At 36.5% G+C, this 16,051-nt stretch overlaps 1 protein-coding gene and 1 long non-coding RNA gene across 10 annotated transcripts in view; one reads left to right on the top strand and one right to left on the bottom strand.

Annotated features, from left to right (window-relative positions):
* Positions 1 to 2,838, top strand: part of LOC103349907 (LINE-1 retrotransposable element ORF2 protein) — an 85,511-nt gene extending 82,673 nt beyond the window's left edge. The window contains exon 4 of the long non-coding RNA XR_011388465.1: positions 1,117 to 2,838. This is a non-coding gene — a long non-coding RNA (LINE-1 retrotransposable element ORF2 protein). The remainder of the gene's footprint in view (positions 1 to 1,116) is intronic.
* STXBP5 (syntaxin binding protein 5) overlaps positions 1 to 16,051 on the bottom strand; it is a 223,863-nt gene that overhangs the window by 28,097 nt on the left and 179,715 nt on the right. For all 9 annotated transcript variants that reach the window (XR_011388463.1, XR_011388464.1, XM_008263622.4 and 6 more), the window contains 4 exons: positions 14,329 to 14,379; positions 8,187 to 8,426; positions 3,153 to 3,522; positions 2,671 to 2,836 (listed from right to left, as the gene is read on the bottom strand). Coding sequence is in view for 7 of the 9 variants with exons in the window: in XM_008263622.4 (XP_008261844.1) it covers positions 2,671 to 2,836; positions 3,153 to 3,522; positions 8,187 to 8,426; positions 14,329 to 14,379 (827 nt within the window). In the remaining 2 variants the exon portion in view is untranslated. The remainder of the gene's footprint in view (positions 1 to 2,670; positions 2,837 to 3,152; positions 3,523 to 8,186; positions 8,427 to 14,328; positions 14,380 to 16,051) is intronic.

Below are 16,051 nucleotides of genomic sequence, written 5' to 3' on the forward strand. Positions count from 1 at the left end.
TTTTTATTTTTCTGCTTATTTTTGAGTTTTAATTTATGCTTATTTCTCAGTTTCTTAAGACAGATACTGAGCTCACTGCTTTGAGGTCTCCTTCTTTGCTACCTAAATGATGTAGTGTTGTAAGTCAACCCTAAAGTTATTCAGTTATTTTTTCTTTTGCTATGCTTTTATGTTCATCAATATTTTTTTCTACAATATAATCTGCTGTTAGTCACTCAACATAATCTCTCATTTTTTTTGTTTTGTATTTTTTTTGTTGTTGTTTGACAGGCAGAGTGGATAGTGAGAGAGAGAGAGAGAGACAGAGAGAAAGGTCTTCCTTTTGCCGTTGGTTCACCCTCCAATGGCTGCCATGGCTGGCGCGCTGCGGCCAGCGCACCGCGCTGATCCAAAGGTAGGAGCCAGGTGCTTCTCCTGGTCTCCCATGGGGTGCAGGGCCCAAGCACTTGGGCCATCCTTCACTGCCTTCCCGGGCCACAGCAGAGAGCTGGCCTGGAAGAGGGGCAACCGGGAAAGAATCCGGCGCCCTGACCAGGACTAGAACCGGGTGTGCCAGCGCCGCTAAGTGGAGGATTAACCTATTGAGCCGCGGCGCTGGCCCATAATCTCTCATATTAAACACTAAGTTTCTCATTTTTGGAAGTCTGATTTTGATCTATCTTCTACATCTCTATAACTTGTGAATGCACAGAGTACAGTTTTAACACCTGTTCTAATGCCCTCCTATGCTATATCAGTTCCTGTTTCCTTTTTATTGTATTGTTTATGGGTCATGTTTTTCTGTTTCTTTGTATGCCTGGTAATCTGTTTGGATGCCAGCCACTGATTTTTATCTTGGTAGGTGCTGGGTAGTTTTGGTTTGCTCTAAACCTTGAGCCTCACTCTGTATACTAGGGTACATTCTGATCCTTTGGGTCTTGCTCTTAGGATTTGTTAGGCAGGTCTGCAATAGTGGCTGAATAATGGCCACCCAAAGACAGCAGTCTCTAATCCCTGGAAACTACAAATGTCATCTTGTATAGAAAAAGGATTTGTGCAAATGTGGTGTCTTGCCTTGGGGAAATTATCCTGGGTTATCTGCATGGGCCATAAATGCAACTACACATGTCTCTTTAGGAAAGGGAGGCAGAAGAAGATGTGACACACAGGAGGAAGAGGCAATGTGGCCATGCAGACAGAGACAGAGACTTCTGATGGAATGTCAGCATCTACTGCAGTCTGGAAGAAGTAAGGGACCGACTCTCTCCTAGAGCCTCTGGAGGAAGAAAGGTCCTGCTGCCACTTTGAAGTTGGCTCACTGAAATGCATTCTAGACTCTGGCTCTCAGAAGTGTGAAGAAATACAGGTTAAGTGTTTTGGGCCACCAGCTTGTGGTAAGTTGTAGCAATCTCAGAAAATGAACATAACTGTGAATTATGAGTTTTTCCAGTCTGGGTATTGGTATCAGGCATGGTTCTTGCTAATCTTTTATTCCTTTCAAATAGCTCTTTCCCTGGTCAGAGAGTTTAGTCAATGGTTGTGCTGAATACTGAATGTATGTGCTCTACTGAATACTCTGCAGAACTCCAGGGTTCTCCCTCTTTGTAGCTCTTTTAATTTGCTTGGTGTCCCCAGACTGTTGATTCTGCCTTATGAACTTGGGAAGTATGCCTGCATTGCCTCAACACCTTCTCTCTATGCCTCATCCTGAAAACTGAGTAAGGCCTTAAATCTGGGACATCTCTTGTTTCTTATCTCTCAGGAGTTACTTTCTTTCATTGGTTTGATGTTCAGCATCTGAAAACCTATTGTCTCATGAGTTTTGTCTGCTTCTTTTTGGTTGGTGCAGGCAGGAAGGTTAATCTAACTCCATTATTACAGCTTAATTGGAAACTCTATTGATATTTGTAGCATATTCTTTACTTTAGATTTTTGGGTGAGGTCAAATGAATATACAATGTAAAAGAGTACTCAGGAAACTAAGGAACTTGGTTTTTAAAACACATCGTAGTCTTCATTCAACAAAGCAAGGCATTATTTCTACAAGTGCATGAGCCCTTGCCACCCATGTGGGAGACCTGGATGAAGCTCCTGGCTCCTGACTTTAGCCTGGCTCAGTCCCAGCCATTGCAACCATTTGGGGAGTGAACCAGTGGATGGAAGATATCTCTCTCTCTGTCTCCCCCGCTCTCTCTGTAGGTCTTTCAAATAAATAAATCTTTAGAAAAACATTCAAAGGAAAAGAAACAAGTCTTATCTTTCTTAGTGTATAAATATACTGTGAGTACAGACTATATGGGAAGGGATTATAGAATCTGACCTAAAATAAGTAAAACTGTTTTCACATTAACTGGCTTCTTTAAAAATAACTTGTGTGTGTGTTTGTTACATATGTGTATAACAGACATTTATTCTATGTGAAGAATAGGTTGCATAAATGTTACATAAAATGTATATAACATTTCAAATGTCACTGCTATCACTGGAAAAGCAAGTATGGATCAATGAGATGATGACGACACTTTAACCACAGGAGTCTCCAAGTATGAGCCCTGAAAGTCTAATGACAATGTTCTGAACTTTCCCATTTATGCTCATATGTACACTCTTGTGAGAGTAGGGGATGAACAATATAAGGACCCTTAGAGAGCACTCCACCTCTGAAGAAATTATAATATTTTTGTTATTTACCTGAAGATTTTCACAGGTCTCTTGACTATAAGTCAGTCTCTGAATTTCTGTAGGTGAAACAAGATATAATGCTTGTCCATTGTTGGTGAAGCAGAATGTTCTGGCTATCCGCATATTGGTAAGGGGCAAGTAATACACATCCAACAGTGGCCTTAAGCTTGGCAAACTTGAGGAAGAAATCAAAGACTCGTTAGCAATAAACATGGTAGGTTTTAGCCCTGAATACAGTATTATAGGAGCTAAAAATAACAAAGATCTTATAAACTTTATGATTTAGTTTGTATATCTAAATGGGAGATTAAAAAATGATTTGTATTTCTGAAATCCATTACAGTATACTTATTCACTATTAAGTGAATGAAAACAAATTCTTAGTATATAAGAACATAAACAAAAAAAACCCCACCATTTCTTTCAAGCCAACTATAACTGTAATATGATTTGAAGGAAGAGACTCTCTGTGTTTTAAAAATATCTCTTACCTAAAAGCCATAATATGTCCATTGGCACAGAAACATGCCAGGCAGATACTGTTACTCAATGCTACAATATCTCCACGAAGCACAAATGAGGTTTCTGTTATGTTTTGCTTGTAAGCACAGTTCTGGGTTGGCAGTGAGATTACTTTTGCTTGCTTTTCAGAGCAAATCACTGCATACTGGTTTTCACTAATTTCCTGAGAGGAAGAGGGTGATACTGAGACAGGCCGCCTTTTTTTCAATTTCTCCTTTTCATCTTTTTCTTCAGGAACATTGTGTTCTTTCCAGGGTTCATATGCAGGTGGTATTAAGCAGCCAGTGGTATCCAGAAATGCCATTCTCAAAATCGCCCCTTTTAGCCTCAGTATAGTACCTAAAATACACAAATTTAATAAATAGTTGAAATATTAAAATTCAAAGTATCTTTATTCCAACTGTGATACACAGTAGATACTTAAAATTGTGTTGAATGTGTAACTGAAATTGTACACTGACTGTGCCATTGATAGGATTCAAAGTTCAAGCATGGCTTTCATGAGTCTGGAAAAAGACAGCAATGTTACATGCCCCAAATAGATAACCACCACCAATAATTCACAATTTAATTCAATATGATAAATTTTGCAAACAAACATCTGCACTAGGTTAATAAATAACAGGTATGCTGGGGTATCTGGAATTAAGTTTCCTTTCATACTCGGCAATTATACTCCCAACAAGTACGAGAATGAGTAAATAGCATACAGCATGTAGAGCTGAGCTGTCCGACATGGCAGCCACTAGTCAAAGTGGCCCCAGAACGTTGGAAATGTGCTTTGTCTAAATTGTGGACAACTGTGCTGGGAGAGTTAAACACATACCAGACTTGAAGACTTCAGCACAAAAATAATTCAGTGTAAAATATCTCAATAATTTTTATATAGTGACTATATGCTAAAATGATAACATTCTGTGATATACCTGGCTAAATATGCCACATGTTTAATACTGGTATCCAAAATGCTTAAGACAAGAATTTGTTTCAATTTTTTTTGGATTTTGGAATATTTGTATTTAGATAATGAGAGATCCTGGGTATGGGACCCATGTCAAAATAGGAAATTCATTTATGCTTCATATATATGCACCTTATACACACAGCCTGAAGGTAAATTATGTAGTATTTTTGTTGTGCCTCAATTATGACTGTAACCACCATATAAGGTTGGTGGGGTGGGATTTTCCACTTCTGGCATCATGTTAGCACTCAAAATGTTTCAGATTTAAGAGCATTTTGGATTTCAGAGTTTTCGAATAGGGATGCTAGATTTGTATAAAAATTAATTCCATTTGATTTATATTTCATTTAATTTTTTTTTTCATTTTATTTGAAAGGCAGAGAGAGTAGAGAGAAAAAGAGAGAGAGAGAGAGAGAGACAGACATAGAGAGAGCTTCAGTGTACTGGTTCAGTCCTCAAATGCCTGTAATGCCAGGACTGGGCCAGAATGAAGCCAGGTGCCAGAAACTCCATCAGGTCTCCCACACAGGTGGCAGGAACCCAAATACTTGAGTCATCTCCATTGCCTTTAAGGATGTAAATTAGCAGTAAGTTGAATTGAAAACATAGCCAAGACTCAAACCAGGCACCCCATGGATGTGTGCATTCCAAGCAGTATCTTCACCACTGAACTAATCATTGGCTCCTGATCTTTACATTTTTAATGTGGTTGCTAGAAGATTTAAAATTATATATGTGGTTTACACTGAATTTCCAAAAGACAGTACTTTTCTAGAGAGCCAGTGAGAAAAATATTCCATGTATTTCTAAGTATTATCTCTAAAATCATAATTTTGTTTTTAAACTATTTACCAATTCATGCCAAATACACTCAGGGCATTATTCTGGTCATAGTCTTAATTTAGTGGTTGCACTTTTTTATTTAAGTAAAGGTAGCCTTTCCCCCACATAGCTTTGGAAATGTGTAACTGTGCCTTATGGATATTTCCAAAAAGCTAAATGAATGAATGGCATAGAATTGACTCACTTTAGGTTTTTTTTTTTTTTTTTTTTTTTTTTTTTTTTTAAAGATTTGTTTATTTATTTGAAAGGTAGCTTTACAGAGTGAGGACAGGGAGGGAGAAAGGGGGAAAGGGAGATCTTTCATCTGCTGGTTCATTCCCCAAATGGACTAGGGCCGGGCCAGGTCAAAGCCAGGAGCTGAGAAGTCTGTCCAGCAGATTGAAGACCTCTTTCTCTCTTTCTCTGCCTCTGCCTCTCTGTAGCTCTGCTTTTCAAATAAATCAATCTTAAAAAACAACAACAACAACAACAAAAAACACACTGTTATCTGAAGTTAGTATTTGAGCATCTTATGGTTTTATTGGCTAAACCTAACAACTCTAGTGTACAGTCCAAGTTTGGCAAGTGGATAATTTAACTATTTTAAGAAGTTTGGTAGAACAATGAGAAACATAATACTTACAATCTTATAGTTTAATCACTAGTTACCTTAAAACACATTCTAAAGTTAACTTTTATTTCGAAACCCCTGATTTTTCTTCTGGTCCACTGAAAGAATTCTTCTTTCAGTTTTGATGAGGTCAGCTGAATTATTCATGTCAATTTGGGAAATGGATTGCACATACATGGTCCTACTACTTGGATTTTCTATAAATTAACCAAAATAACACCTAAACATATGTTGTGTTATACTTGGCAGGATTTTTAGCAAGTTTCTCAGGTTTTCCTTTTGAAGAAAAGAAAAAAAGGGGTCAAAGTAGACCATTTCAGGTTCTTGCACAGAGAAACAGATCTACTTGAAAAACACATCTGTGGGGCCGGCACTGTGCTGCAGTAGATTAATCCTCCACCTGTGGCAATGGCATCCCATTTGGGCACCAGTTCTAGTATCGGCTGCTCCTCTTCTGATCCAGCTCTCTGCTATGGCCTGGGAAAGCAGCAGAAGATGGACCAAGTGATTGGGCCCCTGCACTCACGTGGGAGACCCAGAAGAGGCTCCTGGCTCTTGGTTTCGGATTAGCCCAGCTCCAGCCTTTGTGGCCATCTGGGGAGTGACCAGAAGATGGAAGACCTCTCTCTCTGTCTCTCACTCTCACCGTCTGTAACTCTACCTCTCAAATAAGTAAATAAAATCTTAAAAAAAGAAAAAAAGAAAAACACATCTCTTACACTTTTAACATTGCTAACAGGATATGAGTACCACTGATAATTTACAAACAGGCATCTTACTAAAAACAACCTTAGAAATCCAAACTTCAGGAGAACCAAAAGGTTCCTTTGCATATATGAACATTATCTTTTAAAAAAATTATTCATGGGCCGGCGCCGCGGCTCACTAGGCTAATCCTCTGCCTTGCGGCGCCAGCACACCGGGTTCTAGTCCTGGTCGGGGCGCCAGATTCTGTCCCGGTTGCCCCTCTTCCAGGCCAGCTCTCTGCTGTGGCCCGGGAAGGCATTGGAGGATGGCCCAAGTCCTTGGGCCCTGCACCCCATGGGAGACCAGGAGAAGCACCTGGCTCCTGCCATCGGATCAGCGCGGTGCGCCAGCCGTGGCAGCCATTGGAGGGTGAACTAACGGCAAAGGAAGACCTTTCTCTCTGTCTCTCTCTCTCTCTCACTGTCCACTCTGCCTGTCAAAAAAAAAAAAAAAAATTATTCATGTTAAAGGAAGAGATAGAAAGAGGACAGAGAAAGGTTCACTCCCCAAATGGCCAGCAGGCTGAACCCAGGAGCCAAGGCCTTCTTCTTAGTCTCCCATATGGGTTGCAGGGGCCCAAGGACTTGGGCCATCTTCTACTGCTTTCCCAGCAGCATTAGTAGGGAGCTGGATTGAAGTGGAGCAGCCAGGACACAAACTGGCACCCATATGGGAACCCCTGCAAGTAGCGGCTTAACCTTTTATGCCACAACACCAGCCCTATGAACATTATCTTTCTATCAGGGCAAAACTTCATAGTTAATTTGATTTTGTTGCAAGTTGGAAGGTAATTTGATTTTATTTCATGTTTAAAAATACCTTAAATTCTTTCTATTTAGTTGACAGCAAATTATCTATATTTAATTGCTTCTTCTCATTTTTAAAATTTTCTCTTATTGCAAATTTATACATGTTTATTATAAAATATTTAAAAACTACAAATCAGTAAAAAGAGGAAAATGATTTCAAGGTTCTGCTAACCACAGTGACAAATCCTGTTAACATTTTGACTTTCTTTCTAGCTTTTTAAAAATTCTTATACATAATTTTCTGCCTACCAATCAGAAATGAGATTAGTAAGAATACTATCATTACATAACCTGTTTTCTATAATCTAACACACAGGCATGGAATATAAACCCAAGTATTTACTGAACTGATTGAAAATCAAACTACTTATTTAATGTAAAGATAATTTGGAAATGAACACTGAAATCATAATTACATTTTAATTCTATACTCTAAAAATTTTTTAAATCTACTATAGAAAGGAGATACACTAAAGAGCAAAGTCATGGTTGATTCTATGTAGCTGAGCATAAATTAGTAGTTATGGAATCTAGAACACTCAGTTATTTTCAGACCTATTAGACCCTGCATACATTCAATAAAATCCAATCTCATTTTCAATGTGAAGACTAAATATTTTTTAAAATGTGCTATTAAGTCATCTTTTCTCATTACTTCAAATAACTCAGATTTTACAGTGACTAAAAATAACCATATAAATAGTTTAAAAATAACTTAAAAAATTTTCTCCTAAATATGTACCATCCTTCTGCTTTATAGAGCATAACTTTTGAGTTACTAGGAATGCATTATGTTAAGAACAATTATTTCTCATCTTATTTCACACGTGAGTGGCTGTATAAATACATGGTATTTTAAAATCCTGTTTTATATATTCCTTCATTAAAAATCAGAAAACAGGTCACTATCTTCAGTTACTTCACATTTTAGAATTTTCAGCTCGATTCAATAACGAAAAGCAAAGCTCCTACTAAATCACAGTAAATCACACCTGAAAAGTAACTAAGTGCAGCACCAGAGCATACGTACCACTTGGAGACACAATCACGGGCTGAAGAAGTCTTTGTTCTCCTCCTGGGGGAAGGTTCAGTGCAATGACCAGCACTGTTCCCAGTGTTGTTCCAACCCAGAGACATGGGGAAGGGGAAGAGTCCGCCTTTCGAGTAAAAGTTTCACAGAAATGAAGAGCAGAGATAGCTTCTCGGGATTCTTTGTCGATGCTGGTTACACTTGAACTCCGTGATCGGCTGAAGGAATTATCTTTTACATCTGAAATGATTTAAAGTGTTGTGAGATTGCTCAAATTGCAAGATCACACTTTTTCTGGGCATAAATTTGGCCAAAAGTTAAACCTGAAAAAGAGAAAATCTATAGTATATTTAATTTTAGTTTTTCACTGAAAAGGAATGTAACTTTTATGCTAATGATTTTCATTCTTGTTTAAATATAAAATTAAAATGAACAAATCCACACTTTTCAGAAGCGAGCTGGGTAAATCCCAATGCATTTCTGAATGTCTGACCCTTGGTATTCTGGCTGCTTTTGTAATATTTGCCTCATCACCTTCTTTCCTCCTGGTATGGTTTTTTCTTTCATAATACAATCCACGAGTAGGTAGAAGTAGAGTGAAGTAGAAAAGTGAGACTAATTTCCAAGTTAAAAAACGCAATTAGGAGTACTCTGATGGACCTTTACTTTCTCATTTGAAAGCCTTTAAACAGTAAAAATTTAGACTGCATGTTTCTTGAATGCCATTTTAATTGTCATCAACATTCAACAAAGTATACAATGGGTATATTCTCTTTGGATCATAGTCTCTTTACACAGGTGTCTGTAATGATGGATTTTTTTTTTTTTTTTTTTTGACAGGCAGAGTGGACAGTGAGAGAGAGAGAGACAGAGAGAAAGGTCTTCCTTTGCCATTGGTTCACCCTCCAATGGCCGCCGCAACCGGTGCACTGTGGCTGGCGCATCGCGTTGATCCAAAGCCAGGAGCCAGGTGCTTCCTCCTGGTCTCCCATGTGGGTTCAGGACCCAAGCACTTGGGCCATCCTCTACCGCACGCCCGGGCCATAGTAAAAAGCTGGCCTAGAAGAGGGGCAACCCGGACAGAATCCGGTGCCCCGACCAGGACTAGAACCCGGTGTGCCAGCACTGTAGGTGGAGGATTAGCCTATTGAGCCGCGGCTCTGGCCTAATGATGGATATTTTAAAAATATGTTAAAAAACCTCTCGTCCTTAGCTATGTTCTGTGGATAATTCCAAAAGTGTAACAGGTCTCCCTGTCTTTTCTCTCAGAACTGCATCTGCAAATGTTTACTGGATGTTTTTCCTGTTATACTCCACTTTGTAAAATCAAAACACATCGTTGAACAAAGCACTACATTCTTCTGATGACACTGTATTAGTAACAACCCTGGTTCTGCTAGTGAACAACACTTAAAATGAGCCACAGTGTTGCTCCCTCCTCTTCATTTCACCTGTAAACTTGATGGGAAGCCAGACCCAGGATGTTCTGTTTCCTTCTTTCCATTACTGATCTATTTCTATTGCTCCAAATTCAGTCTCATTACTATTCTCCTAGGCAATACCCAACTATCTTCTACCCTTAGTCGCTCATAGCTAACACAGCTCAATTAAATTTTATAAAATAGTTAACAATTTTGTCTTCTCAATTAAAAAAAAAACCTAAGTGGCAGCTCTTTGTCTATTTATTCCTTGAGAGGAGAGACACAAACACAGAGAGTGTTCCCAGCCTGCGTTCACTTTCCAAATGTTCACAAAGGCTACACTAGGAGCCAGGAACACAATCTAGGCCTTCCACATGGGTGACTTGAGCCATTACTACTGCCTCCCAGGGTCTGCACTGGTATGAAGCTGGAGTCAGGAACTGGAGCTGGGAATCAAACCTAGGCACTCTGGTGTGGAATACAGGCATTTAACCACTGGGGCTAAAGGCAAACTCTCTTGTTCAAAGTTCTCAGGACTTTGCAAAATACTTCTAACCTATCCTCCTAATCTGTTAACACCCAGTGCTACCCTGCTTCAGTTCATTGTGGGAAATAAATCAAGCCAACTGATTTTTTCCATATATAATTTGCATTTACCTACTTACATACTTTTGCTTCTTATTTTCTGGCTAGTGTCCTTGTCTTGGCCCTTTCTTTAACCAACAATGCTTATTTTCCATCTCAGTTATTGCCATATTTTGTTAGTCTTGATTCAAACAACCATGCATAATTTCTCTCCCTTTTTAATCTCTATTGCTCATGTCTCCACATTGGCAATTACACTGGTGCTGTAGTTATTTCTAATTTGTTATATAACCTGCTCTAAAGTGACTACAAGTCTCTTGTGTATAAGGATTGTGTCAATTTTTGATTCCCTGCAGAATTTTGCACATATGAAAAATACTCATATAAACATTTGCTAAAGACAGATCTATAGTTGAGAGTATCTAAAATGTTGTTTCTTCTGCCCTATATGATATATTAAAATTCTCAGTAGCTTCCACTGCTCACATCTAATAAGTCACTCCTCAAACCACATGCTTTCTATGCTACTTTGAAAGAAAAGATGTTTCATAATCTCATGAAAAATTCAGCAAAATTTTAGTCTTCCAGGCTTTATTTTACAACATAAAATGGTATTATTGAATCATAGTTAATCATAGTTATACTATCAAAAGGTTTTTGCAATGAAATTTAGATTCATACAATAAAAATATTCCCCTAAATCATAATTGTATGCAACATAATTTTGATTATAGGTTGAATCTGAAAATAATAAAGTTACTAGTATAACAACACCAGTTCATTTTTTTAAAGCATAAGTCATATCTAACTGAGGCTTCTAAGGACCCATTTTTCTTTGATTGAGATTATTTTCTGATTACAGATTATGTCATTGTAGAAAAGACTAGTTACTGTAAATGGAACAACTTTCTATAATCAATAGCTCAATACTGGATGAGTTTATAATATGATATTGGTTCCAATAATTTACATTTCCAAAGTTTTTTTAGTAAAATTGCAGAAAATTTCAATTTATTTTCCAATGACAAATAAATTTAGTTTGTTATTTAAATAAAGCATAAATATGCAAAGTAAATAGACATAGGTTTCCAGCTGTGATATAATACTAACAACCAAAAGGAAAAAAATAAAAAGTTCAACAGTATAAATTTCAATGTAAATTAATCTATGGAAAACTGACTGAGATACACATATATATCTTAAAATTACAACAGGTGATTTATAACTATAATGTTAATTCACAAGCTGAATGAACAATGGTTTAATCTAACTACATAAGATAAATAAACTAAAATTTCATTTTTTAATTTGATTTACCTATAAAAATTAGGTTATCAAAGAAATTCCTAAGGCTAGATCAATATTGGATAATGCACTGAATAAGAATCAAGTTTGAATTGGATAGACAGGTTGCTTATTTTATTATATGGCTAAAAGTGTCTGGAAGTAAGATGGAATTTTCTGTAACTGAAACTTTCACTTACTTCTATTGTGGTTCTCTGTGGCTTAATTTTTAGATATTGGGCAGGTTAGACAAAAGGACTGGAATGTTTCATTTTAAAGGTTCTAGTAATATGAGCAAAAATAGAAATATCAACCACTAAGCAAGGCCTACTATGTGACAGGCTGTGATGTAATACTTTATATTTATAATTTCAATGAATTCACACAAGAATTTTGAAAAATATTATCATCACAAGTTCAAAGAGGTGAAATGACTTTCCCAGTATGATGAACCTAATACATGGTAGAGTCAGGCCCTGTCAAAAGTCTAAAGCTTCCTGTTAGACAGCTCTAGACAGTGTTTACCTCCCATGTCTGACATTGGAAAACTGACACCAGAAGTTTAACCGTATCACCAATTACTCCTGATCTGTACAAGGACGGTGAAACAACAGAAAGGCACAGAGCTGTGCAAATTCTCTATAAACAAAAATGAGTTCGGATGCTTCCAGAGATGCAGGACAGTACAACAGCCTCTGCTGCTCTACGACATCTAGCAGTTTGAACTACAAATATAGTTGTTTTTATTTTCCCCATTGCCTCCTGGATCCATGTAAAACAACTAGCAGCCAAGGATCTCCACCAAACAATTCTTCAGCAGCACAAGGACTTGAGTAAAACATTTAAATAATATGGAGATATTCAACACATAAAACAAAGTTATAATTGGGCAGGCAAGCTAAAGCATTAACTGAATAAACATGACCTGTAAAAGCATGCAGTACATACTTTTATTAAATTATATCATTTATAAATGTGAATTAAAAAAATATAATTCAGTATGACATTTTTACTAATTTTAAATCTCTTATTTTTCCTATGAATGTGGCTTTACACTAATGACAACTGAGTATATCACATACTCACTATCAAATAAATGCCTTCTATCAGTGAACTGAGGTAAGACTACAATTTGGAAATGCTAAAATTAGTATCCTGAAACAGACCAACACCTAAGTTCGCAACATGCATAAAAAAGATAGTCAAAGTCGGTGAACTCAACGGGCTTTCATAGCCTAGACAGCTCATGGCAAGAGTCTCGGGTGATTGCTGACATCATAAATAAGAGTGCCAATTGTTAAATCAACAACGGGAGTCACTGGGTACATGCTCCCCACGTAGGATCTCTGTCCTTAACGTGTTCTACTATGAAACTTAAAGACAACACTACTAGTCAAACAATACCCTATACCTTGTGCGGTTGTGTGAGTGCAGCCTGTTGAAATCCTTGCTTAGTATATACTAAGTTGATCTTCAGTATATGAAGGTAATTGAAAATGAAACTCCATGAAGGGCAGGATGGGAGAGGGAGTAGGAGAGGGAAGGGCCATGGGAAGTAGGGAGGTTGGGGGGAGGAAGCCACAACAATACAAAAGCTGCACTTTGTAAATTCACATTTATTAAATTAAAAAAAAAAAAACCTATATAACAAACAAAAAAAAAGAAACAGAAAAAAAAAGAACTTAATACTTTACCCTTTTAGTGTTTTTTATGTTCTACTTAAAACTATTGGTTGAACTCTGAAATTAATACACAGTTACTCTTAGGTGTTTAATTAATGCTATAACTAGTACTCAAATAGTATTTTACACTTTGTGTTTCTGTGTGGGTGCAAACTGTTGAAATCTTTACTTAATATATGCTAAATTGATCTTCTGTATATAAAGATAATTGAAAATGAATCTTGATGTGAATGGAAGGGGACAGGGAGTGGGAGAGGGGAGTGTTGTGGGTGGGAGGGAAGTTATGGGGGGGGGAAGCTATTGTAATCCATAAGCTGTACTTTGGAAATTTATGTTCATTAAATAAAATAAAATTATAAACAAAACAAAACAAAGATAGTCAAGGAATCTATAAGATAACAATATTGGGAAGGCGAGTTACAGGGACAAATCTAGTTATCTCTAAGATAGCAATGAGTAGAATCATCTGTAAGCAGTAAGTAGTCATTTCCTATTCAATGAAAGGTAGCAGAAATTTCTGACATCACAAAAATGAGTTAAAAAGAAACCCAGCTTTACATATATTACATGAGATCTTACTTTTATATTTTGTGAAGTGTCATTTGTCCCCACAGGAAATCAAATATCTGTTTTGATCTGGATATAGTGCAAAGTAAATGTGTGGATATATTCACTCTGCTTTCCTATCAGATAGAGATACACAGAAAGTGCCATGGAAGAAGAAATATTTCTCAGCTTATTATCACCAAAAATATAAATATGATGATCTTACAGAAGAGATTCATTGCAATAAAATAATTTATTTTTAAAATATTAAAATTACTATTAAAATATCAATATTTTAAAAATATAAATGAGTTTATAGTTCAAAATACACTTCCAAGGCTTTTTTCGTAATATCACCATTTTTAATCTTATAATAAAATTCTGTTAAGATACTAAGTCTGAGAAAGCCAAAGAAATATATTATTTTGGTTTGCTTGATTACATATTATGATTTTTTTTTACAAATTATATAGAATTCTAAAGTTAATCCTTAAACATTTTAGTCTTTATTTCCAATGCAAATGTAGTCTACAGTAATTTTAAATCTTCTGATTTGCTTATTTGTCTTCCAATTAGAGAGAATTTAGTCACTTTGGACATTTATTAATTAAGTTATATACTTACCTAAATCAGGCTTTAGATCAGTGGGCAAACTTAACTTCCTTGACATCTTTGCTGAAAAATAAAACGCAGTTTTAAAATTCTGAAGACTATTTGATTCATACTTGTTAACACCAACTGACTTCCAAGACAGAAGTGAATACTTTTATGACTAAATCTAGATGCTAGGATGATTAAATCAAAATTAATAGTATTAGGGGTGGAAAGTAAATCTTACTTTCAACTTGTTAAAAGTTTGTACTTACTTGATGTCATATTTTTGCATGAAGCTCTTACTTCAAGGAGCCTTTTAAATTCTAACTCATAATTATTCTTATGCTTAGAAGAAAGGGTTAGGCTTTTCTAAGAGAAGTAATCAGTCTTCCTAGGAAAGGTGTTGCAGTTAAGGGCAACAGAAGCATAAGACTAAGTTTAGGTAAGTGACAGGAAATTCTTCCAGTTCATGGTGTTCATAACTATCTGGCTCATTATTTCTTAAGTTGATGTCTAGAATATAGGACAAACCTATTCTATAATCAGATCAAGGTATTTTATTATATCACAAAATTATCTGTCTTAATCATTACTTGATATAAGTCAATAATTCTATTTACATTTCACTGAAAAACAAAAAACTAAATCCAAAATTACAGTATTTATATAAAATGTAAACTACAGGTATTTTTGTGGTATTAGAAAGGACAAAAGCTAATAAACAAACTTACTGGAATTCACTTTCCATCCTTAAAGTCAGTTTTTGTCTTACACTAGTAAGTGATTTAAAGTTAGGAGTTGTTTGACTATATATCTATTATGTTAGTGGTAATGCATGCGTAACAGAATAGTGCATCCTATGAAATTTTAAAAAAAAGCATTTCTTTGTTAATACATGAATGCATACACTGGGTTAAACTTTGGACTGTTAGGAGATATTTAAAGCACAGACCCTGCTAGTCCATAAGGGCGCCATGTAAACAAAGAGAAATCCAGTCATAGTATATAACTTCCAATCTAAAAAAATGACAAATCCATTGTTAGGAAAGAGGCATTAGGCAGATTGGGAAAGGACTGGGGGAATAGGACATCAAGTTTTGACCTGTAAATTTCCCTAATTCGTACCCTTGAACAAATAACAATTGGTCAAATATATGTATCAGTTATCCCAACTTCACCTATTGAAGTGAATTAACTTCATTTAAAAGAATAAAATATAAAACCCCAAATAGTCAAACAGAATCCATTTAGTGGATATCACAAATATAGTTGCTATCATATCTGGCAGTCAATATGATTACAATTAGAAGGCATTTTACCCCTAAAGCAATCCCCCAAAAGCAATATTAAGCAATATTATTCAGAGGCTTTCACCAGTATCATAGGTACAACATACCTAGACTAAGAAGTATCTATATAATGTGCACAGTATCTGAAGTAAAAATTCAATTTGGCACAGTCAAAATATCCCCTTTTAGTGGCTGGCTTTGTGGCACAGTGGATTAAGCTGCTGCCTGTGATGCTGGCATCTTATGAGTAAGGTTCAAGTCCCAGCTGTTCCACTTCTCATCCAGCTCCTTGCTAACATGCCTGGGAAAGCAGTGGAAGACGGCCCAAGCACTTGGGTCCCTGCCACCCACATGGGAGACCTGGATGGAGTTCCAGTCTCCTGGCTTTGGCCTGGCACAGCCCCCGCTGTTGCAGTCATTTGAGGAATGATCTATGTAACTATGCCTTTAAAATAAATAATATC

This window comes from Oryctolagus cuniculus, chromosome 5 (genome assembly GCF_964237555.1).
Source record: "Oryctolagus cuniculus chromosome 5, mOryCun1.1, whole genome shotgun sequence".
Lineage (NCBI taxonomy): Eukaryota > Metazoa > Chordata > Mammalia > Lagomorpha > Leporidae > Oryctolagus > Oryctolagus cuniculus.